The sequence below is a fragment of the Erigeron canadensis genome, chromosome 6, assembly GCF_010389155.1.
Source record: "Erigeron canadensis isolate Cc75 chromosome 6, C_canadensis_v1, whole genome shotgun sequence".
Taxonomy (NCBI): domain Eukaryota; kingdom Viridiplantae; phylum Streptophyta; class Magnoliopsida; order Asterales; family Asteraceae; genus Erigeron; species Erigeron canadensis.
In genome coordinates, this window is record NC_057766.1 from 4,993,286 (window position 1) to 5,019,705 (window position 26,420).

The following is a 26,420-nucleotide window of genomic DNA, read 5'->3' on the forward strand; positions in this document are numbered from 1 at the left end:
ATGTCTTTGGAATCCACCCCAACAGAAATTCAGGCAAAAATCTTGAAAATGCTACCTGTAAAGCCATTAACTCTAATTCCGATCTGTATCAAAATCATACGGTGTTTCTCATCCTCAGCCCGATCCTTTCATTTTAAGGTACGAAATTTATCCTAATCTGGATAACTATTTAAGTTTAGTAGATAATGAAAATCATAGTTTGGTGCAACAAGAATTTATTCCCACTGTTCCTGACCTCATTAAAAATATTGATGATACTAGTGTAGTTGGTAGCTCTCATGGTTTACTGTGTTTTAACAAAAGGAAATCTGGTATTTCCGGTGCTTTAACAGATACGGTTGTTCTTTGGAATCCGTCAATAAGGAAATCCGTTGGTATTCAAGTTCCAAATATGTATGATTCCCTTAATGATATATGCCATAGTTTTTGGGAAGATAATATAATTGGTTTTGGGGTTTGTCCTGTCACTTTTGATCCTACTATTCTCAAGATTGAATGCATTGATTATAAGCGGAAATTGAAAGATGTACCTGGCATTAGCCTCACTTGGAAAGTTCGAGTTTTTACTTTGAGCACTGGGACTTGGAGTATTCTATCTACCAATCTGCCCCGCGATTCAATTACACTTAGATGGTCCCACGTGGTTATCGACAGGTTTATTTATTGGGATGCTTTTGAAATTGGTGCATCTCAATCACATTTTCTGATAATGTCATTTGATTTGACTGCCAAGGAATTTAAACAGATAAGTCTCCCAGATAGCTTAACAAACCCGCTTTGTAGCATTAAGAGTATATCTAAGCTACATGAGTCTCTTGTTTTGTTTGAATACCATAGAGAGATTGAGGAAGACGTGTCAGTTTGTTGTTTGTGGATGATGAAGGAGCAAGGTGTTAGTAGATCGTTTACGAAGCTATACAACATCAACGTACCACATGCCACAGTGAAGACATTACTAGGATTTAGGAAGACCGGTGAACTTATACTGGAAACGCAAAAACAAATACAACGATGCTTTGCTGAACTTGAAGTCTACGATCCCAAAACAGAAGCCATTGATAATCTTGGGATTGATGGAGATGAGTATTCCTTCTTTATGTGTTCTTATATGGAATCATTTCTCATGATCGATCATTTAGATGGTTTTACATATTCCATTAGTAATTAATCACAAAAAGATGTGGGTTGATTTACCAAGTGATTTACTACACCTGGGAGGGACCGTTTGTCATTAGATAAGGTAGAATAAGTTATCTTTGTCTTGTAATGTCATTATTTGCTTCAACTTTCAGACTTACTTAAAAGTTTTCGTTCTGCAAATGCTTGAATTATTAACACTTCATGTCTTAGTGCTGGATGATCTAAAGTGATTCCATATGTTTCAAATTTGATGTGACATCCAGAATCTTGGGTGTTAGTCGTATTGTACGTTTGTGTGTGGGAACAATTAGTTTTGCTATATAGTTTTTTTTTTTTTGCATATATTTTTTGGTTATATATTTATAAATGACATAAAGAATGTGAGATAATGATATCCTGAAGATAAAGTCAGTGAAGCATTGTGTTGATCTTTAGTGTTTGATTCTATGGCATCTTATCTTGGAAACGAAGATAGGTCCGAGGTAGGTAGAAATCAAACTTATCTTCTTCATCATTTAAATAACTATAATGTTTAATAATGCTTTTGTGCTTTTCTTTCTCTGTAACAATGTATCCTTTTTGTCTTGTTTTTTTCCTGAACATATTTGCTTTTGAATGGACATTTCTGTTTGAATTTAGTTATTTACCCCCTCAATGTTACAGAAAATAGTTAGACTTTTAACTCAAATTCCCACCGCTAATATCTTGGCATTGAATCATATTGTAAGCATATTCTAGTCTTTAACAGGAAAACTTACACTCTATATACAATGTTACAGCTATTAGATGAAGATAAGTGGTAAAAACAGGAACAAGATTAGGAAAGAAAATTAATATATAACACATATCACCTTCTTATAATTTTAGGATGATTTTTAAGTTAGTTAATATTTAAAAAGATTTATCGTTTTACTTGTGAAACTATGTATATCAATTTCTGTATGTTAGTTTTTATACTTTGGTCTTCCTTCAGATTTATTACCATTTCCACATTGGTTTATTTCATTCAATTAACCTATGCAAATTTTGACATCATGTACAAAAGTGTTTGAAAGAAATACCATATGTTAAAGTGAATGAATAATTTATAACTTGAGTATATATCGCTGCAACATGACCTAGGGCAATATTACTAGTTTAGCAATAAAAGGAGAGAATGTGTCAATGACTTTACTTATATGCCGCCCAACGTCTATTTGGCATACGGCCTCTTAAACCTAATTCTATTCCATAATTTAGGCTATTATTGTAATAATGACGTTTTCTTAATCATACAAGCGCAATAACTTTTTAGTTTTTACAATGGTTTTAAATTGCAAAAAAAAAAAAAAATTTTCAGGTGAACCTGGCTCATTGTTGACCACTTGACTGAGAAGATACATAACTCATTTTGACACACCAACCCTGGACTTCTATCACTTATAGGTCTAAAAAGAATAATGTCAATCAAATGTTCCGTTAGATCATATATAACAGTATGTATAATAGTATGTCAAACTACATTTTAGGTTTGTGTCGAATAGACGGATTGACGATATTATCAATATTAGAACAACATTTAGTTTATTAATTTTAGTAATAAAAGTTTGTTTTTATATATTAAAACTTTGAGTTTATATTAAAATAATTTTTAAATATATGTCCATCAAAGTTGTAGATTGTGACATAGTACTTAACTATATATAAATATTGGAAAAAATCATAATAGGTCATTATCAATTATTTGTTTTATTATTACAAATATAGATGTATTACATTTTTATTTAACGCTATTAGAAATGATTTTCAGATGTACTTATTATTTTCCTTTACAAAGGTATTTTTGTTTTTTTATTATTTTTTAGTTTTAGTTTTACTTTTTTTTTTTAAGTTTAGTTTTGTAGTCTTTGGCCATAGTTACAGGTTGTCACTAAACACCCAACGAATTCCATTTTTGGTTCGGCGATCCAATTCGCGATACAATTCGCGAACCCATTCGCGAACCGAAGACAAAAAACACCGAACTAGTAGAGGGTGGTACAGTGACCTTAAATGGGTGTGGTCCAGCAAATTTGATCGGAAAAATTCGTGTTTTGGAAGCACCAGGTTCGGTGAATTATGTTTGGGTTAAGTGATTTTTGATTTAACTAATAATTAAATAATGCAGTTATCAAATAAATATATTAAATGGATGGGAAAAAAAACATTAATTTTTAAGTATTTGTTTTATTTTATGTAGTTGGTTTTAAACTTTTAAGTTTAAAGACTTGTAATTATTTTTTAAAGTATTGAAAATGCTTTGACTTTGAAGTATTAAATATTTGAATCTAACATTGTATTTTTTAGATTCGGGTTCACCAAACCGAAATGAGTCTACCCCTCCCGAACTGGATTCATAGGACCTCGCGAATTGCAATCCCGAATCGCGAACCCGAACCGGAACGAACCGCGAATCATGTGACTATGGTCTTTGGCAGATAATATAGTTGTGGGCTTGGGGTAGGGTTGTTGGATTACGAAAGAGAGATATTCACAAGATATATATGGGCTTTTATTTGTTGTTAATAACAAAATCACCTCACCCGGGCCCTCACCCTAATAAAACCGTACCCGACATTCATCCAAATTAAAATCAAAATCATCAAAATAGTGTCACATGCCAAAGTAAATAAATTGCTAGGATTTAGGAAGAGCGGTGAATCAATACTGGAAACACAACAAGACGGACAAAAAGCCCAGGTTGAACTTTACTATCCCAATCCAGTATGAATCTTCGGATTCGTGTAGACGATTATGACTTCTTTATGTGTTCTTACATGGAAACACTGCTTTTGCTTGATGATAGGCATGATATTCGGTTAGTTCTTAAAGATGGGGGTCGCTTGTCACTAATTGATGCAGGACACGAAAACAAGATATATTATTTTATTTTAGTCTTTATCTCGTTCCTTTTTTATATTGATTTTGTTAGTTTATTTCCTATTTTAGAGGATCTAGGATCTATTTATTGGGGTCTTTGTTACTGAAAAGTTTATTTGATTTGGTTTTAATTAAAAAAAGAACTTGTGTTCTTTGAACCTGGGGTTCAATTATAGTCTTTGATTAATCGTTTGTTTTTAGTGCGCTTCGAAACTGCATCACTAGTTAAGGTAGAATAATTTACTTTTGTCTTGTATAGGTGATGCCATTATTCCTTTCAACTTTCAATCTTACTTAAAAGTTTTCGTTTTGAAAATGCTTGAATATTAACACTCCATGTCTAGTGTTGTATGATCCAAACTGATTCCATATGCTTCAAATTTGATGTGGTATCCTAAATGACAGCTTTGGTGTTATTCGTTTTGTACGTTTGTGTGTGGAAACAATTAATTTTAGTTTCTTTGTTTATAGATTTTTTTTATATATAGTATATATGTTTTTTGGTCATATATATTGATAAATGATATGGAGAATGTGAGATTATCAGATCCTGAAGATAAAGTGAGTGAAGCACTATGTTTATCTTACTGTTTGATTCTATGGCATCTGATATTGGAAACGAAGATAGGTCAGAGGTGCGTAGAATTCAAACCTATCTTCTTCATCATTTAAATTTCGATAATGTGTAATGGTATTACTTTGGCAGACCTTAACTTGCAATCGAATCAATGTATTTAATCATCTTATTTTGGCTATTGATACATTTCTCCAACCAAGATCGAGGTGAACTGTGAATTTTTTTTTTACTTCATTATCTTTCATAAAATGAACACATTTAGTATAATAATGTTAATTCTTATTGATTCATGAGGCAAAGACTTACAAATTCGGAAACATGTCAATCTTACAATCAAACTGCCGAATGAGATATTTGTTTCCCCCGTCAATTTTGTGTTCTGTTGGTTATAATTGGGTCCATATATATGCTACCTCATCATAGTGTATCTCGTACCAGTTTATCTTGTCATGGTGTGAATTTAGTGCATTAGTTTGTTTCGTGTTTGTTAGAACAATTCCTCTTTGCTATTTAGGAACCGCATAACCACAGTTTGTTGTGCTACAAATGATTTCGATACCTGGGGTTTTTCAATTTTCTGATTTTTTCGCGGAGCCTGGTGTGTATTCTTAGGAATTAGGTAGAGTTGGCAGTTTTAACCCATTTTCTTATCAATTGGTCAACTTGGGCTATATTGTTATTGTTGTTGTTATTGTTGTTATTTTTGTTATTATTCTTGTTATTATTCTTGTTGTTGTTGTTGTTGTTGTTGTTGTTGTTGTTGTTGTTATTATTATTATTATTATTATTATTATTATTATTATTATTATTATTATTTACAAACCAAAATCAAAATTGGAAAAAGGAATACCAGTTCTACAATATTATTTAGAAAAACCATTAGAATACCAAGTAAATTTAAGAAATTTAGATACCCATATAGAAAATATAAAAAACAAGTTAAAACAATGTTATACAGATAACCCATTACAATTTTGGGATAAAAATCAAATTACAGCAAAATTAGAAATGAAAGATAAAGATAAAGAAATAAGAGTAAAGCCTATGAAATATAATCCAGAAGATCAAAGAGAATTTAGAGCCCAATTAAAAGAACTTCTAGACTTAAAATTAATAAGAGCTAGTCATAGCCCACATAGTTCCCCTGCGTTCCTAGTAAGAAAACATGCAGAGATTACAAGGGGTAAACCAAGAATGGTAATAAACTATAAAAAAATTAAATGATAATACAATTTTTGATGGATATTTTTTACCCCATAAAGAAAGTTTGATTAATTGGACTAGAAATAAAAAATTATTTTCTAAATTTGATTGTAAAAGTGGATTCTGGCAAATAAAGATGCATCCTGATAGTATCCATTATACAGCATTCTCTACTCCACAAGGGCAATATGAATGGCTTGTAATGCCTTTTGGATTAAAAAATGCTCCGCAAATATTTCAAAGAAAAATGGACACTATACTTAGAAATTATGAATTCATTTTTGTATATATAGATGATATTTTAATATTATCTGATGATATTAGTACACATTTAAAACATCTAGAAATATTTACAGAATTGTGTTTAAAAAATGGATTAGCTTTATCTGAACGAAAGACTAGCTTATTACAGGAAAATATAGATTTTTTAGGAATGAAAATAGATGGAAATGGGATAGAATTCCAGAATCATATTCTTGAAAAAATCACGTCTTTTCCAAATAAATTTATTGATAAAAAACAAGTACAAAGTTTTTTAGGTATATTAAATTATGCTTCAGATTTTATTAAAAATCTTGCAGAATTAAGAAAATCATTCCAAAACCTCTTAAAGAAAGATAAAATATTTAGTTTTAATGAAAGTTTAGAGGCTCAAGTAAAAAATATAAAAGAATGTTGCAAGAATTTGCCTAAATTACAATTACCAAAAGAAAATGATGATTTAATATTAGAAACTGATGCTTCTGAATATTATTGGAGCGGGGTACTTAAAAAGATAGATTATGGTCCTAAAAATGAAAAATTAGGTGAAAGTGTTTGTAGATACTGTTCAGGAACTTTTAGTGACACTGAGACAAGTTACCATATTAATGAAAAAGAATTATTAGCAGTTGTAAAAAGTTGTCAAAAATTTTATTACTTTTTACTACCAGTGAAATTTCTACTTAGAACTGATAACACCCAGGTAAAGGCTTTTGTTAAAAATAACTTACCATCTAAACCTGAGTATAAAAGATTAATAAGATGGCAAGCATAATTATCTGAGTATCTCACCTTACCAGATTTTCCAGAAGAAATAAGATATTGGGATAAAAATAAGATATTGGTATGATTTTGGAGCGATAAATACGATATACCTCACCTTACCAGATTTTCCAGAAATATCCCTGCTACCAAAATGGGTTAAAGATGGGGTAAAAGATAGTTATTTATATAATTCTACCATTACTCCTAATGATGTTATGGTATTAAAACTATTTTCTGCAGGACCCGATTTTTATAAAGAAAATAATTATCATGCTTATCATTTCATTATTATAGAAAAAGCTAATTTAACCCTTTCATACAATATTCATGCTAAAGAGTCAAAAGCTTTCCAAAGTTTTAATGAAAATGACATCCATTACAGACGAGCCCTTGGGATTAAGATAGTCATCGAGTCCACATGTTGGAAGGGTTCTTCTAGCGGGAGATATCATAACAGAGGAATACATATTTTTCCCTCCATAAGTTCTAAAATCTTTTTTAATCTTATTAATCTTTTATACTCAGGTTTAGATGGTAGGTTATTTTTAACAAAAGTCTTTACCTGGGTGTTATCAGTTCTAAGTAAAAATTTGACTGGTAGTAAAAAGTAATAAAATTTTTGACAACTTTTTACAACTGCTAATAATTCTTTTTCATTAATATGGTATCTTGTCTCAGTGTCACTAAAAGTTCTTGAACAGTATCTACAAACACTTTCACCTAATTTTTCATTTTTAGGACCATAATCTATCTTTTTAAGTACTCCGCTCCAATAATAGTCAGAAGTATCAGTTTCTAATATTAAATCATCATTTTCTTTTGGTAATTGTAATTTAGGCAAATTCTTGCAACATTCTTTTATATTTTTTACTTGAGCATCTAAACTTTCATTAAAACTAAATATTTTATCTTTCTTTAAGAGGTTTTGGAATGATTTTCTTAATTCTGCAAGATTTTTAATAAAATCTGAAGCATAATTTAATATACCTAAAAAACTTTGTACTTGTTTTTTATCTATTAATTTATTTGGAAAAGACGTGATTTTTTCAAGAATATGATTCTGGAGTTCTATCCCATTTCCATCTATTTTCATTCCTAAAAAATCTATATTTTCCTGTAATAAGCTAGTCTTTCGTTCAGATAAAGCTAATCCATTTTTTAAACACAATTCTGTAAATATTTTAGATGTTTTAAATGTGTACTAATATCATCAGATAATATTAAAATATCATCTAGATATACAAAAATGAATTCATAATTTCTAAATATAGTGTCCATTTTTCTTTGAAATATTTGCGGAGCATTTTTTAATCCAAAAGGCATTACAAGCCATTCATATTGCCCTTGTGGAGTAGAGAATGCTGTATAATGGATACTATCAGGATGCATCTTTATTTGCCAGAATCCACTTTCAAATATATGTTATCAAACTCATTTAGACACAAACCCATTAAACATTAACACGATTTCATATCAAAATTGGACCAAATCATCAAGAACATAGAGTTGGAAAAGTTCACTTTTAATTTGATCAAAAACTCATAATTTATTGTTGTTACCTGAGATTTGATTCCAGAAACACGTTTTGATTATCACAAGGATGCTAGAAGTACAAGTGATTTCGATTTAACAATCCAAAATCAAAGGATGATATTATGGGTGAAAAATGTGGCTGCAAGGTGTTTTAGTGTGAGAAAGTAGAGAGAAGAAGAGAATGAATAGTGTTGTGACTTCTCTCTCTAGTTTTCCATCTTTTCTATATATACATTTCCATATTTAATGAACCCAATAAATGCAAGGACCATTTGCGAACATTTTGAACTTAGGACTTTAATGAACATGAACGTTTATGAACCGGACTTTAATATTTCATTGTACATAATTATGAACTCGTCAAATAGATCAAGATTTAAGATCAAATTGACCTTCATATAAGCACATAATTCAAGTCTAAAGCATGTTAAGAACTTAGATAAATTGAACTGTCTGGCCGTTCTAATGGCAAATTTACGTTTTTAAGAACTTAATAAGAACATTTCTAAGACGGTTGTTACATTCTCCCCCACTTGGAGAGTTCATCCTCGAAATTTAAGAGTCTTGCCGATCAAAGAGATGAGGGTACTTCTTCTTAATGAAGTCCTCGCGTTCCCAGGTATCATTATACCCGTGTCTAGCACTCCAACGTACGCGAACTAGTGGTACGCGGCTTTGTCTGGTCTGTTTAGCATCCTTGTCTATGATCTCGATGGGCTTTTCAGTAAACTCGAGCCCTTCGTCTATATGAACATCCTTAACAGGAATGACGGTCGGGTCGTCAGCCATGCACTTCTTAAGTTTGGACACGTGAAATGTGTCATGAACGTTGCCCAGTTCTAACGGTAGTTCTAGCTTGTACGCCACTGGTCCCACACGTTTAATGATCTTATAAGGTCCAATGTACCGAGGCGCCAACTTGCCTTTCTTGCCGAACCGGGTAGTACCTTTCCATGGGGAAACTTTCAAAAGAACTTTATCGCCTACCTCGAACTCGAGAGGTTTACGGCGTTTGTCCGCATAGGACTTTTGTCTGTCTTGAGCAGCCTTAAGTTTTTCTTTGATAACAACTATTTTGTCTATAGTGAACTGTACGACTGGGGGCTTCATCCAGCTTCTCTCACCGGCGTCAAGCCAGCAAAGTGGTGATCAGCACTTACGACCATATAAGGCCTTGAACGGTGCACACTGAATACTAGTGTGGTAGATGTTATTGTACGAGAACTCGATCAATGGGAGATGTTTATCCCAACTCCCTCTGAACTCTAATGCACAAGAACGAAGCATGTCCTCCAAAGTCTGAATAGTACGTTCGCTTTGCCCGTCCGTCTGTGGGTGATAAGCGGTGCTCAAATTAACTCTAGTACCTAGCGCTTCTTGAAGTGACTGCCAGAAGTTGGACGTGAAGCGCGGATCTCGATCGGACACAATAGATAGAGGGACACCGTACTTGGTCACAATATCGTCTATATAAATCTCAGCAAGTCTCTCCAGTGAGTAGTCATCACGAATAGGAAGGAAACGAGCTGATTTAGTCAGTCTGTCTACGATAACCCAAATAGAGTTATGATTGTTCTTTGTACGAGGCAGTTTCATGATGAAATCCATAGTGATATCTTCCCACTTCCACACCGGGACTTCCAATTGTTTCAACAAATCGGAAGGTTTCTGATGCTCGATCTTGACTTTAGAACATGTCAGACATCTGCTGACGTACTCAAAGATCTCTCTCTTCATCCCAGGCCACCAATAGTCTGATTTCAAGTTCTTGTACCTCTTGTCTACGCCCGGATGAATCGAGTACTTAGAGCTGTGAGCTTCCTGCATGATGATCTCTCGAACACCATTGGCTGCAGGGATCCAAACTCGGTTCTTGAACTTTCTGACTCCTTCATCATCGACTTCAAGTTCTTGAGCGATTGGGCCTAACCGCTCCGCCTTTATGCTGTCTTTCGACCTCAAGCCGAACTCTTGACCTTCGATCACAAGTCGTCTTAAGTCTGTACGTTCTGCCTCCTTAATAGATAAGATCTTGACTTGTTCTTTTCTGCTCAAAGCATCAGCTACTACATTCGCCTTTCCAGGATGGTACTTGATCTCACAATCGTAATCACTGAGTAACTCCACCCAACGCCTTTGCGTCATGTTCAGTTCTTTCTGGTTGTACACGTGCTGTAAGTTCTTATGATCGGTAAAGATGGTACATTTAGTTCCGTACAAGTAGTGCCTCCAAATCTTCAAGGCGAACACAACGGCTCCAAGTTCTAGATCGTGGGTGGTATAGTTCTTTTCATGCACTTCGAGTTGTCGGGATGCGTAGGTGATCACTTTGCCTCTTTGCATCAGTACACAGCCTAGACCAGGTGCGTCACACAGTTTGCCTATTTGATGTGAAGTGTCACAGTACACGACAAAGTCTTCGGTGCCTTCTGGTAAAGCTAGAACAGGTGCTTCACACAGTTTGTCTTTTAGAGTCTGGAACGCTCGTTCTTGTTGTTCACCCCAAATAAAGTCTTTAGTCTTTTGCGTCAATTGTGTCAAAGGTAGTGCGATCTTAGAAAAGTTCTCGATAAACGACGGTAATAACCAGCTAATCCAAGAAAACTACGAACTTCAGTAGGAGCTTTCGGAGCCTCCCACTTCTTAATGGCTTCAATCTTGGCCGGGTCGACATGAATGCCTTTTTCGTTTATGACATGGCCGAGGAACTGTACTTGGCGAAGCCAGAATTCGCACTTAGAGAACTTAGCGTACAACTCTTCTTCTCGAAAAAGTTGGAGAATAGAACGTAGATGTTGCTCATGATCAGTCTTGTTTCGGGAGTACACGAGTATGTCGTCAATGAACACAATAACAAATTTGTCTAAGAACGGACGATAGACACGATTCATTAAGTCCATAAAGATCGCTGGAGCATTAGTCAGACCAAATGGCATAACGAGAAATTCGTAATGACCATAACGAGTACGAAAGGCTGTCTTTGGGACATCACCATCTTGAACACGAATCTGGTGATAACCCGAACGTAGATCGATCTTAGAAAAGTATGAAGCACCTTGCAATTGATCGAACAGATCGTCTATGCGAGGCAATGGATACCGGTTCTTGACGATTAGTTTGTTCAGTTCACGATAGTCTATGCACATTCTCATCGAGCCATCTTTCTTTTTAACGAACAAGATCGGTGCTCCCCAAGGGGATGAACTAGGACGAATAAAGCCTTTGCTCAAAAGTTCTTGTAATTGATTGGACAATTCTTGCATTTCAGGAGGAGCTAATCTATGTGGTGCTTTAGCGACAGGTGCTGCACTAGGAACAAGATCAATATTGAACTCGACTTGTCTAACAGGTGGAATACCTGGTAAGTCGTCAGGAAAGACATCTGGGAAGTCCCGAACAATGGGGATGTCTTGAACTTTAAGTTCTTTTGCACTTTTATCAATGACATGAGCTAGGTACACGAGATGATCTTTCTTATCTAAGTACTTACGGAACTTCATGGCTGAGACGATTTTAAGTTCGTTCGTGGACTTATCGCCTTGTACGATCAAGATCTCGCTGTTCTGAAGCGGTATATGAACTGTTTTCTCGTGACAACAAATAGTCGCGTGGTGTTTGGATAGCCAATCCATTCCCACGATAACGTCAAAACTACTAATCTCGACAGGGATTAGGTCAATCGTAAAGTTCTTGTCTACTAAGATCAAAGGACAGTCTAGAGCAATTTCATTAGTGTTGTACTTATGGCCATTTGCATACTCTACCACATACTTATCATTTAGTCTACCAGTTTTCATGTAAGTCTTAGCTTTAAAGTCTAATGCAACAAAGCTACGTTCAGCACCGGAGTCAAATAGTACGGAAGCATAATGATCGTTCAGAAGAAAAGTACCTGTCACAACCCGAGGGTTCTGACGAGCTTCCTCGGCGTTCAAAGCAAAAACACGGGCGTTAGCAGGGCCTTGTCGGTTTTGCTGATGCTGTTGGTTCTGGTTCTGAGGTCTGGGCCCGCGTGGATAAGCAACACGCTGAACTTGGGCGTTCTGGAACTGGTTCTGGTTTCTTTGAACTGGTACAGCAGGTGGTAGTGGGGGTCTAGCATCCCTCATCTGAGGATTTCTGTTCACTGGTGGAGGATTAGTTCTGATCAAGTTCGCTGAGACAACATTGCAGTACTTAGCCATGTGCCCAATGCCTTGGCACTTATAACAGGTAGGACAGGCACCAGTGTGATGAAGATTACAACGGTTACACATAGGATAAGCTCCAGAGTATCTAGTTGGTTCAGGTACTGCTGTCACAACATAGTTCTTCAAGATCTTCCCCTTCTTACTTGGGGGCTCAACTTTCTTCTCAACCACCTCTTCAGCCTTTCTCTTCCCCTTTTCAACATTCTCAGCCAAACCTCCAGATCTAATGATGTCTTTGGTCAAAGTCTTAGCCAGTACGGTAGCTCTGGACATAGTCTTGGGGCCTTTGCTGGTGAGGTCACGGCGGATCTCAGGGATCAAGCCCCAGATAAAACGATCAATCTTCTTCTCCTCAGTAGAAGCCAAATGTGGTACAAGTCTGGCAAGCTCGTTAAACCTCAAAATGTACTTTTCAATCTCTACACCTTCCATCTTCAAATCCCAAAACTCTTGTTCTAACTCCTGCAAGGCATCCTTGGTACAGAACTCAGCTTTCATCATCTTCTGAAGTTCTTCCCAAGAGTGAGCATAGGCGGTCTTCCTACCAACAGTAGTGACGATGCCAGTCCACCAAGACCTAGCAGCTCTGTCAAATTGGCTGGTTGCGTGCTCCACCATCTTATCTTCAGTGGTCTCTGTGTGGTACAGGGCTTCTTCCATGTTTTCAAACCACATCAAAAGTTCAGCAGCACCTTTCTCCCCTGTATACACTGGGGTTTGCACTGAGTAAAGGTCTTGAACAAACAACCCCTACTTCGGGTAACTCTGCCCTCAGTAGCAACTTGGGTGTTAATCTGACTAGCACCTTCAGAATCACTGTTCGCCTCTTGATTCTGTTCAAGCCTTTCTTGAGTTTTCTTGCTCTGGGTAAGTCTAGTACCTTTAGTCAGGGGAATTTCTAGCATCTGAGTAACTTGAGTAGCAAGGTTCGGCATCATCGCATTCATGCGGTCTGTGATGAGGTTCGCTACGTCTTCTAGAGTGAAATTGACAGTAGCATTAGCACTTAGTTCAGGTTCAGCTGCTTCAACAGCGGGTTCAACTCTAGGTTTTCTTCCCCGTTTAGCAGGCATCCTTCCTTATATCTCCTGATACAACGAAAATATGAACTTGATTACGTTTCGAACAAGTCTATAGCTCCAAGCACGTAGTACGTTAATAAATGATCGTCTTTAGCACATTATATGAGCAAGAACAGTCGTTGGTCATACGATAAGGACCTATAGTCGTATCAACTCTAAGGCCTATAAACGAACACTAGCACTAATATCTTACAAGAACGAATGAACTATAAGAGAACGAATGAACTAGGACATGGACTAGAACTGATATGATCAAGAACGAGATTGCACGAAGTTCTTAATTGGGCTCTAGGAAGCGGATGACACCTTTAATGACACACCTTGAGGTCCTAGGTGCTTTTATCGTAATTAGATGTAGTTGATCAGGTTACATCTAATTAGGATAAGAGTACCTACTACTCAAACTGATCATAAAGGATCACCTCAGAGTGGATTCAAGTTATAGCTCGAGTTTTCCTTAGGAAAAGCTCGGTGTTCACTAGAACCTGTCTCTGATACCAACTGTAACACCCCGCTAAAGCGGAATATACGGGATGCACAGATAAGCACAATTGCACAAAGTACAAGTTCCAACACAGCCATTGAGATTAATCAAAGAACAGAAGTACGATAGTTATTACAGAACATAAGAAGTACTCAAACTCAGTCAATGAACAAAGACAGAACAATTGTCTTTAAGAACCTATACTTGAACTAAACAGCAAAGGAAGGATCTTCACAACTCCCGATTTTGGATGCTCGAACAATCGCCAAAGGATGAGCTTAAGAGAGGAAGACTCCTATGCTACAAGGTCTACTTTAACCTAGCCTGAAAAGTATGTAAGTTCAAAAGGTCAACTACAAAAGCAGTTGGTGAGATTCACATAATGTACTTTTAGTTTACATATACGTATATATGTATAATAAGAACAAGATCATAAGTTTTGTACTTCTAACCAATGTACTTGGTAATAATAAGGACTAGGTCAAGATCCGCACTTTGAACATAAGTACGTTATGATAACAAGAACTGAACAAGAACATATAATGAACCTTAGGTATAAGTTGTCACTACTAAACCGATTGGCCAAGACTGAACTTTAGTGTAATAGTATGCTCATGTAGCTCTAGTACTTCATTTAAGATCTATGTCAGAACAGATGACATGTATAAGAACAAGTAATATGCATCCTCCTGAACTGTGGAGAATGAGGGTGGGCCTACCCTAAACAGCGCTGTCCATAATCACCTACGGTTCATTCCCCGAACTGTGGGATATGAATTGATAGCAGTGAACAAGAACTTAGCAGGTACATGTACGAACTAGAACATGGTAAAGATCAAGTACAATTGTATAGATGTGTTTAAGATCCTGCCCATTCAAGACTTAAACACTCTGTAAATCAATTTCAGAATTGTATCATAAGTAGTTCAAGATCATAAAATAGTACGTAAGATAGTTCAAGAACATAAGTACTTGTACAAAATAGTTTTCATGCTTTTCAGTCCCCGATAAAGAACTTTGAACAAATGTACGAAAGGGGGATCAGTGAATTCACAGTGATCTAGTACAAGCACTAGTAGTTTTAGCACAGAGAATAAGCACAAAGATAGATAAGTATATCTATCGAAATCCAAGTACGTCTTGATGGATTCCTAAGCACACAACGATCATAAAGAAGTACATATATTAGTTCATGTGATCATTCAATCACAGTAATGTCCTTGATGAACTGATGATTTGGTTCTTTGAAGATCTTTGAACGTTTTGACTCAAAAGAGTTTTAAATGAACTTTAAGTACATGAACTGGACTCGAACTGAACGTCTTTGAACTCACAAATAAGTACTTATCGTGTTAATGAGCTGAACATGTCTTTAAGGATGAACTTTTAGTCTTTAGAACTCATTTTAATTGATCATAAAACTCGTACTTTAATAATCAAGATAGAACATGTTTTATTTGCACTTAATTAGGGTTTGCACTTTGTACGTTGTCTTAGAGAGAACCATGATCTAGCTTTGGTGTAGATGATCAGCCTTAGATGTGTTTAATCGAGTAATGATGTTTTTATGAACTGATTTGATGATTAAGGATCAGGTGTGTATGATGTAGAACCTGTACAAGTTGTTTAATGAAGGCACAAAGTCGTTCTAGGGTTGAAAAGTACTCAAGGTCGTCCCTCTGGCTAGCAAGATCGTCCCATTGGCTTTTGAAGTTCAAGATCGTCTTGGCTGTACAAGTTCAAGGTCGTCTTAGGTTTAGCTAGGTATCAAGATCGTCTTATAGTTCCATAGTTCCAAAATCGTTTTAGGTACACAAGGACTCAAGATCGTTTTAGGGAAATAGGCTCAAGATCGTCCCAAAGTACTTGGTCAGGATCGTCCTAAGTGATCCAAAGGCAAGAACAGGTCTCAAGATCATTTTAAATGAACAATTGTTTGAGCTAAACCAATCCACAGGATCGGTTACCCATTAACGTACCAACAACACCACAACCCCACACAAGATCAAGCGAACAAGAACCATGAACAATGAGGGCTGGCAAGACGATCTTGGGCTCAAGATCGTCTCACAGGATCATTCCAATGAGCTGAACACGAACAAGAACATATCACAAAGATCTAGATCGAATCTGGGACAAGTTAGAACATGAAACTTGTACATATATGCACATAAACACTAACCATTAACACTTTTAACGATTTCAAGATCATCTATAACATGAAATAGGTGTGGCACATCAAGAACAAGTTTTCCTTAACTTTCAAAAATGGGTTTTGAAGGTTAAAGCATGTTACGACCCAAATTTGTTCACATATATGTTATCAAACTCATTTAGACACAAACCCATTAAACATTAACACGATTTCATATCAAAATTGGACCAAATCATCAAGAACATAGAGTTGGAAAAGTTCACTTTTAATTTGATCAAAAACTCATAATTTGTTGTTGTTACCTGAGATTTGATTCCAAAAACACGTTTTGATTATCACAAGGATGCTAGAAGTACAAGTGATTTCGATTTAACAATCCAAAATCAAAGGATGAATTTATGGGTGAAAAATGTGGCTGCAAGGTGTTTTAGTGTGAGAAAGTAGAGAGAAGAAGAGAATGAATAGTGTTGTGACTTCTCTCTCTAGTTTTCCATCTTTTCTATATATACATTTCCATATTTAATGAACCCAATAAATGCAAGGACCATTTGCGAACATTTTGAACTTAGGACTTTAATGAACATGAACGTTTATGAACCAGACTTTAATATTTCATTGTACATAATTATGAACTCGTCAAATAGATCAAGATTTAAGGTCAAATTGACCTTCATATAAGCACATAATTCAAGTCTAAAGCACGTTAAGAACTTAGATAAATTGAACTGTCTGGCCGTTCTAATGGCAAATGTACGTTTTTAAGAACTTAATAAGAACATTTTTAAGACGGTTGTTACATCTAAATATTTAAACCATTGAAGAGTATTATAAGGAAATAGAAGAGTTTTATTCCATGGTGGTTATATTACAATGGGATGTTAAAAGAAAACACATGATTATTATTATTACAAACAACTATTTAGTACATGGGTTTTTGGAAATTTTCTAAGATTTTTATTATGGCTAATGATCCTCCTTTCTTTCTTCTCTTCCTATATTTATAATACTTTTTCTTCCTTGGATAAGTCTTGAGTCATCTTCTTGAACTTTGGATTGTCAGGATTATGAGCTTTGGTGTCCAAATCTTCATGTGTAGTAGTATGCCTTCATATGGGGTGTCATAGGTCCTTGATGTACACTTGGATCTTGTCTTGGAACTTGAAGACTTTATCTTCTAACTTGCAGGTTTTTGGAGTCTTTGTATTGAAGTTCTAAATTTTTGTCAATACTTGTTTATTATATTTTATTTTATGAACTTAAAAATGTTTTTATACAAAATCTTTTATTTTATGAAATCTATATAAAATCATTTCCTACAAAAATCTTATTCTTCGGATGTTTGGCTACGAGAATCAATATTCATGCCATCATTTTGTTTAGAACAAGATGGGCAAATATTCTTTTGGTGGTTTCTGAAGAAACAAATCCTGCTTTGAGCTTGTGGACTCGATGCAATAGTACCTGAATCTAAAAATTTAATTTTATCTTCCAAATATTTTTTAGCTGCTGGAGGGGTTCTTCTAGCGGGAGATATCATAACAGAGGAATACATATTTTTCCCTCCATAAGTTCTAAAATCTTTTTTAAATGCATTTTCTAAAGTATTGATGACTATCTTAATCCCAAGAGCTCGTCTGTAATGGATGTCATTTTCATTAAAACTTTGGAAAGCTTTTGACTCTTTAGCATGAATATTGTATGAAAGGGTGAAATTAGCTTTTTCTATAATAATGAAATGATAAGCAGGATAATTATTTTCTTTATAAAAATCAGGTACTCCAGAAAATAGTTTTAATACCATAACATCATTAGGAGTAATGGTAGAATTATATAAATAACTATCTTTTACCCCGTCTTTAACCCATTTTGGTAGCAGGGATATTTCTGGAAAATCTGGTAAGGTGAGGTATATCGTATTTATCGCTCCAAAATCATACCAATATCTTATTTCTTCTAGAGAGCTTTTTTGTAGATAATTAATCCTAGGGTAAATCCCAGTATTATCAATATATCTTATATCCGTATTTTCAAGATTATATAACTCTTTCATTCTAAACCATTGTTGACCAACAGAATCTTGTTGGGAAGGTAATTGTTGAAAAATATTTTCAAAAATAGAAGTTTGTTTGGTATATGGTTTAAAAACAAAATCTTTTCCGTTTTGGTCATCTTGGTCAGAAGTAAGATCTATCGTTTGAACCCCTTTTGAGGATGAGGGAACATCTCTTTTTTCTTTTTTCTATTCTCCAAATATTGGAGAAAGATCTATTCTTTCTTTTATCTGATATTTCACAAGATGTTTTATCCTCATGCTATCAAATTCATAGAAAGATATCTTTGATTCTATAAGAATACAATTCCTCGAAATCAATTCTTTTAATTCTGATATCTCAGGGAGGGCGTCAAAGACATTTATCATGTCTTTCATGATATCTTTTATGGACAATACTTGTCTATCCATATCTTCTAAATAATTATCCATTCGTTTGCCTATCTCACTTGCTTCCATCCCTGGTTAAGAAATCTGCTAGAATATTTTTGTCAGATTTAATAACTTCTATATCAAAATTATACTCAGATAATAATGTTTGCCGTCTTATTAATCTTTTATACTCAGGTTTAGATGGTAAGTTATTTTTAACAAAAGCCTTTACCTGGGTGTTATCAGTTCTAAGTAGAAATTTGACTGGTAGTAAAAAGTAATAAAATTTTTGACAACTTTTTACAACTGCTAATAATTCTTTTTCATTAATATGGTAACTTGTCTCAGTGTCACTAAAAGTTCCTGAACAGTATCTACAAACACTTTCACCTAATTTTTCATTTTTAGGACCATAATCTATCTTTTTAAGTACTCCGCTCCAATAATATTCAGAAGCATCAGTTTCTAATATTAAATCATCATTTTCTTTTGGTAATTGTAATTTAGGCAAATTCTTGCAACATTCTTTTATATTTTTTACTTGAGCCTCTAAACTTTCATTAAAACTAAATATTTTATCTTTCTTTAAGAGGTTTTGGAATGGTTTTCTTAATTCTGCAAGATTTTTAAAAAAATCTGAAGCATAATTTAATATACCTAAAAAACTTTGTACTTGTTTTTTATCTATTAATTTATTTGGAAAAGACGTGATTTTTTCAAGAATATGATTCTGGAGTTCTATCCCATTTCCATCTATTTTCATTCCTAAAAAATCTATATTTTCCTGTAATAAGCTAGTCTTTCGTTCAGATAAAGCTAATCCATTTTTTAAACACAATTCTATAAATATTTCTAGATGTTTTAAATGTGTACTAATATCATCAGATAATATTAAAATATCATCTATATATACAAAAATGAATTCATAACTTCTAAATATAGTGTCCATTTTTCTTTGAAATATTTGCGGAGCATTTTTTAATCCAAAAGGCATTACAAGCCATTCATATTGCCCTTGTGGAGTAGAGAATGCTGTATAATGGATACTATCAGGATGCATCTTTATTAGCCAGAATCCACTTTTACAATCAAATTTAGAAAATAATTTTTTATTTCTAGTCCAGTTAATCAAACTTTCTTTATGGGGTAAAAAATATCCATCAAAAATTGTATTATCATTTAATTTTTTATAGTTTATTACCATTCTTGGTTTACCCCTTGTAATCTCTGCATGTTTTCTTACTAGGCACGCAGGGGAACTATGTGGGCTATGACTAGCTCTTATTAATTTTAAGTCTAGAAGTTCTTTTAATTGGGCTCTAAATTCTCTTTGATCTTCTGGATTATATCTCATAGGCTTTACTCTTATTTCTTTATCTTTATCTTTCATTTCTAATTTTGCTGTAATTTGATTTTTATCCCAAAATTGTAATGGGTTATCTATATAACATTGTTTTAACTTGTTTTTTATATTTTCTATATGGGTATCTAAATTTCTTAAATTTGCTTGGTATTCTAATGGTTTTTCTAAATAATATTGTAGAACTAGTATTCCTTTTTCCAATTTTGGTTTTGGTTTGTAACCTATATCACCACGCTGGCTTGCGCGTTTTGTAAAGTTAATTGGAAATTTTCTTCCATATGCATTTTTTATCCTTCTAACTACTATTAAATGATGACATGGTGTTTTTAGTATTATTTGGTATGCAATTATATCAATAGTTATTTTATTAATTCTTGCTAAAAAATCGTTTCCTAATAGAACATCTGATCCTGTATCATAAAAATAAATTGGAGGACTTTTAACTAAATATGATCCTAATAATATTATTGGATTCTTTATACCTTTTCTAAGAGTGACTTTATTTTTTGAAAAGCTAATACCATGACGAGGTGTTAATTCTTCATGATATTCTTCAGGAAAACATTCTAGTTTACAAATAGATACTCCTGAACCACTATCTACAAAAGCTGCAAAATATTCAGCTTTATAATCTTTATAAGTAATTCCTATAGGAATATATATACTTCTAGGACTTGTCATTTGGGTATATATATCATTTTATTATTCCATGTGATCTTTAACCCGTAAGAGGTTGTATGGTAAGGTTTTACATTTTCTAAAAATGATAATCCTAACATAATTTCGAGTAAGTTATTTTCATCTTCTCTATTTATCAATAATCTTAATGGAATCTTTTCATCTCCGAATTTTATTATGGTTTCTATAGCTTCATTAATCACATGTTCTTCTCCATTAAAATTGGTATATTGATGAGATTCTTCTAATTGGTATGTTTGTAAGTTTTTACAAAGTTTAGAATTTATATAATTTCCATTTATCCCTGTATCTATCAAAATGTTTACATGAGAGTAGTTTTTTCCATTATAGTATTCACCTTGTATTTTATAATTTTTTATGCTATCCTCTTTAGCTTCTATTATATTAGAAAATCTACTAGAACTAGCCATTTTTGTCAAAGGGTGGCTAATTACATTATTATTCGAAAATAATAATTTAGGAGTAATATTTTTTGATACTAATAATGGTTTATCTTGTAGATCAAGACTTAATGGTCTTGCATCAATTTCTTCTATTCTAGGTAAGCTAGGTACTTGTATTTGGCATACATCATTAAACAAGAGTGGAAAATTTATAGTATCTTTTATACTAAAACATTCTGAATGATGAGTATTTGATATTGCATAAGATATAGCATATGTAATAGAATATGGTCTATTTTGTTGTTTAAAGAAATCTTTTCTTTCAAAGTCTTGTAATAAACTTAGAGTTTTATCAAAATCCTTGTCCTGAATATGATAGGATATCCTTGGGTAAATATTAAATTTAAGTTTTCCATATTGTAAATTTCCTCTCAATATTCCTAAGCATGCTTCTTCTCTATTTTGAATCCTATTGTCCATAACTGCTAATTCTATAGGTGTATTTATACTTTCTTTAAAGATAGATTTTATTATTATCTGGATAGCTCCAACATGAACCCATCCTAAAGTATTTCTTACTTCAGGTTTTATTTCTTGTAGCTTTTTCTGGATAAAGGTATCATTACCTTGTTAGATGTTATATTAATATCCAAAGCTCGTTCTTGGATGTTTAATCCATAATATAAATGATGATCTCTAGGCCTTATTCCTAATTTTTGTAAAGTACTTAGTTTAAAACCAGAATAATTTGACAATGTAAAGTTTTCATGCTGTATTTGTTTAAGTTTTTTCTTGTCTATTAAAATTTCTTGTTTGTATTCTCCTAATTGTTCATTTTGATTATCTACTAAATCATTCTATGTTTTACTACTGCAGGCTATATCTAATCTATTCATCTTCAGATGAGGTATATTCTGTTTCTGTTAAAATAAATATACTTTCATCAGAGTCTATGTCATGGAAATCATAAATAGGAATAAAATCTCCTTCATTTATCATTTTTTCTACATCTTCATCTATTTCAAATATTTTAAGATTTTTGTTAAACTTTTTTGGACATTTGTTGGCATAATGGCCTGTTTCATGACAATAATAACATCTACATTCCTTAGGACTTGGTTTTCTTTTATAAGTAGGCTTAAATGTCTTTTTATATCCTTTTTTCTTATAATATTTTGTCTTACGCTTTTTAAAATATCTTTTTCGAAAATGAATCCTTTTCTTATATTTTCTCTTAATTTTTCCATAATAATATGAACTATCGCATCCTATCATTAAAGGCATTTTTGTATTGCTGCAACATAAAGATATTTTCCTTTTTAATCCTTTACTTAACTTAGCTAATACAGCATCCCCACACCATTCACTTAATTTATCTCTTACGTGAGTTATTCTTTTTCCTAGTGTATCTGCTGTTGCTGGATAATAAGTTTTATCAGTTTTTGCCCCCAAGGGTCTGGTATTTTTGCAAAAAGTAATGTTAAATAACTAGTCATATCTGGTACTTGATTATATATGTGATAATAATAATCTTGAAAAACACAAATATATCTTTCTATTTCACACATATCACATAACTGTAGTCTTATTAAAGCTGTTAAATATTTTTCTATGGTTGCTGAATCTTTTATTATACTTCCTTCACTACAAAATTCTAATCTGAATGCTTCTACAGCCCTAGTTATTATATTATTCATTTCTCCATCTAATTCAAATATTATTCTTCGCGTGTCTGCAGGCAAATTCTGCCAATATCTTAAAGCACTATTTAGTAAAGTTCTTTCTAAAAATCCCTTCATTGTTTCTATATCCATTTTATTAACAGAGACTGCTATCCTTAAAGCTTTTTCCCATTTATCTATTGCTTCTTCTGTGTTATTTATACAATCTATATCTAAATATATTCCAAAAGGATTAATCGGTTCATTTTTCATATTTTGGTAAGGTGTATAATTAACTTCATTTTTTATTGTTGATTTTACAGCAGCATATCCTTGTATTATCCTATTACTTTCATTTCTTATCGGAATTTTATTATTTGTACTAGTACTTGGTCTATTTGTATCATTAATATTAAAATTTTCTTCGTTGGGTTTTATGTTTATAAAATTATCATTTAAGTTTATATCTCCTATTTGAGTTATTAAGTCTTGTATCTCAGGAGATACATAGACTTCACTTTCTGAACTTGAGCTCATTTTTTAATTTCTTTTCTAATCTTTAGGTATTTTCATATTTTGTAATAGTTGGACTAAAGGTTCATTAAATCCATTTGAAGTGGCTTCATTTTTCTTAGTAGGAAAAGCTTTTTCTAATAAACCAATAATTTTATCTAACTTAAGAATTATTTTATCCTCATAAAATATGATTGTTTTTTGTATTTCTATTAAATCTTTATCCATTTTTAAAGATTTTTCAGTTTCTTTTAATTTCTCAAATTTATAGTTTTCCATTAAGGAGAAGGGTAGTGCCAGTCAATGTCATCGTATGAATATTCTGTATTTGTGAATTCATATCTATCAAAGCTAAAATCTTCATCTGAAATATAATTTTCATCAAAATCATTTTCTAAGTCTGTATCTTGATTAATATCTTCTTTATACATCGTAAAAGTATTATTAACAAAATTTAAATTTAAATTATGTTATTATTATTATTATTATTATTATTTGTTGTTGTTGTTGTTGTTTTTTTATTTATTTATTTATTATAACATCAGTTCCATTAGAAATAAATAGGATTTACAAGAAATGAGTGAGAACCCGAGATACTATCTGGCCCCCACTCATCCTCTAGCTATAGCAAAACTAATCATATTAAATATATGAGCAACAGCACCACTTGCTCCAATGTCTTGAGCTACAAAGAACTTCCGGATTCACTTGAGTAGGGTCATTGCATCCTTCCCAAGTTCTCCAAAAGAAGAAAACAAGAATGGGATAAAACCATATCCAATGCCTGCACACTTAGCCTTATACTTATCTCGTTTACGTTGTGCAACCTTAATCACTGACGACCAGGCACAAAGTCAACCTTACCAGTCTGCATCAAGGGCGATGACCCTATCAAATCGATGCATACGTCAAGCCTTTCATCCCATGAGTAAAGCAATATATCAGCTGGGTGTATAGGGTTGTCTCTTTCACCGGTAAGCGCAATATCAACTTCTTTACGAGGTAAAACCCCAAACCGAGAACAAATGTCAACCAAGGTGTCACGCACCATGTTATGTCGGTGCTTAATACCAATTACATCATCGTCCACATAAATATCCCTTGGAAATACCCCGGAACAAGTTGAGCACGACATTTGAACAGAAAATAGGGGACACCTAGCCGATAGCATAGAACACACCGGTAAGTCCTAGCATTCATAGTTTGTCCCAAATCAGAGATCGGAGCCACTCTAAGCCAGTTTGAAGTTTAGTCTTCCATTTGGGAATTTCATAATGCCATCTATCGAGAAGATAGAGAAAAGGTGGATTCAACCGTTTGAGTAACACGAGTGAAATATATATCTGCCACTTTCTTCATGATTTCCATTAAATGTGTGATAATATAGTCATATTTCCCTCCCCTTGTAAGAGAAGTTATACTCATTCCAAGGTTATTGTGTCCAGTTATAACTAGTGACTCTAGTAGAACTGGAACATTAACGGGCAACATGAAAATGTTGAATTCATGTGGGCTGACCTTAACCTTGCAGCAGAATCAATGTTTTTAATCATGTTAAACTGCTTATTGTTATATCTCTGCGACAAAGAGGTGAACTGTGAATCTTTTTTTTCATGATCTTTCATAATTTGGAAACATGTCAATGTTACAATCAAACTACTGAACGAGATATTTGTTTCCGTAAATCTTGTTGTTCTGTTAGTTATAATTGTGTCCATAACCCAGTGGCCTTCAGCTCATTCGTAGCACTGTATCTCGTCATGGTGTGAATTTAGCGCATTAGCTTGTTCCTGTTTGTTGGAACAAATCCTCTTTGCTATTTACGAACCTCAAGAGCACAGTTTGTTCTGTTTGTTGTGCTATAATTGATTTCCATACCTGGCATTTTTCAATTTTCTGATTTTTTTGAGGAGCCTGGTATGTATTCTTAAGAATCAAGTAGAATTGGCAGTTTGGGCACATTTTCTTATCAATGGGTCAATGTGGACTATGTTTCATCTCAAATGGGTGAATGCCTCAATGACTTACAAGTCGCCCCACTTCTATTCGGCATACAGCCTCCTAGCCTGTTTTTATTCGACAATTTTTGTTATTATTGTAACAGTAACATTTTTTTAATCATGTTTGCTCAATGACTATTGATAATTGGTTTTAAATTGAACAAAAATGTATTTTCGGGTCAACCTGGCCCGTTATTTATCACCTGATCTGCAATAAACCTGACTCGCTCTGACACGTCACCAGCCCCACCCAACCAGGCCATCTTGTCACTTATAGGACTAGGACACACAAGTCTTTCTGCATATATTAGTGCTTCTTTCGTCTCAGTTTAAGCGGTTAATCTTTATTTTTCGGCCTCTCTGTTCTTCTAGTATTTTCTCTTCTAGAATCTAGCTTAGACGGTCAATGATTTGACTTTTGCTAGATATTGTTTTCTTGCTGGTTACAGGTTGTGGACATTGCTAAAAGACTTCTAAATTTGCTGAAGGTAGGGGGATACATGTTCTTTGGAGAGATGTGCTCAAGCCAATCTGAAGACCATAAATTGATTGATCTAGAAAGTTGCAATATTCGATTTAACACATTAACCAATTAAATTGTTTAATTATCTATTAATTGATGAAAATGTTCCTTAATGTTCATGGTGTTTGTATGTCATGCAATCACTCAAAAAATGGTTCTCTTCTTGGTATTATATTTTAGATCTTTAAGGAATGTCTTATATCTGATGTGTCTTGTAAATCGTTTAGACTCTCTCATGTCTGATCGACAAGACTTGGAACTTTGAAATTTGACGAGGAAAATCAAAATAAAGTACTTTGTTTCCTTTGATTTATATAAAAATAGCTCTCCACCTATAGAATTACACACAGTGGAATACATTCATATCGGTCTTCATTGCAGATATACTGAATATGGCAGAAGGTGAATTCAGAGGTCGATAGGGGCTCCAGCAATTCTTGGATAATGTCACATACAAAAGCAGAGGCATTATATTAATACGAGAGTAAGTACCCGCGCGTTGCGGCGGTGAGATGGTGGGGGTGATAGCTAGGTAAGAGAGTGTGATAGTCAAATGCCTACGGCCTCC

General features: G+C 33.6%; 2 protein-coding genes across 2 annotated transcripts; both read left to right on the top strand.

Annotated features, from left to right (window-relative positions):
• LOC122604177 lies at window positions 1–1,168 on the top strand. The gene is made up of 2 exons (XM_043777074.1): window positions 1–85; window positions 183–1,168. Exons 1-2 carry the CDS (start codon window positions 1–3, stop codon window positions 1,166–1,168), a joined length of 1,071 nt encoding a protein of 356 aa, XP_043633009.1.
• A 3,031-nt stretch (window positions 1,169–4,199) lies between these two features.
• Window positions 4,200–26,012, top strand: LOC122602704. Its single transcript, XM_043775295.1, has 4 exons — window positions 4,200–4,673; window positions 4,745–4,821; window positions 22,032–22,062; window positions 25,779–26,012. The coding sequence occupies exons 1-4, from the start codon at window positions 4,614–4,616 to the stop codon at window positions 25,923–25,925; spliced, it is 315 nt and encodes a 104-aa protein (XP_043631230.1). The 5' UTR covers window positions 4,200–4,613; the 3' UTR covers window positions 25,926–26,012.
• Window positions 26,013–26,420: the final 408 nt, after the last annotated feature.

What these genes read in the sequence shown, in the direction of transcription:
- LOC122604177 (XM_043777074.1), top strand. Translation starts at nt 1, where the DNA reads ATGTCTTTGGAATCCACCCCAACAGAAATTCAGGCAAAAATCTTGAAA. An exon ending in ATTAACTCTAATTCCGATCT is followed by an intron (nt 86 to 182) that starts GTATCAAAATCA and finishes TAAGTTTAGTAG; the next exon opens with ATAATGAAAATCATAGTTTG.
- LOC122602704 (XM_043775295.1), top strand. Translation starts at nt 4,614, where the DNA reads ATGTTTATCTTACTGTTTGATTCTATGGCATCTGATATTGGAAACGAA. An exon ending in GAAACGAAGATAGGTCAGAG is followed by an intron (nt 4,674 to 4,744) that starts GTGCGTAGAATT and finishes TTACTTTGGCAG; the next exon opens with ACCTTAACTTGCAATCGAAT. An exon ending in TTTCTCCAACCAAGATCGAG is followed by an intron (nt 4,822 to 22,031) that starts GTGAACTGTGAA and finishes TTACTACTGCAG; the next exon opens with GCTATATCTAATCTATTCAT.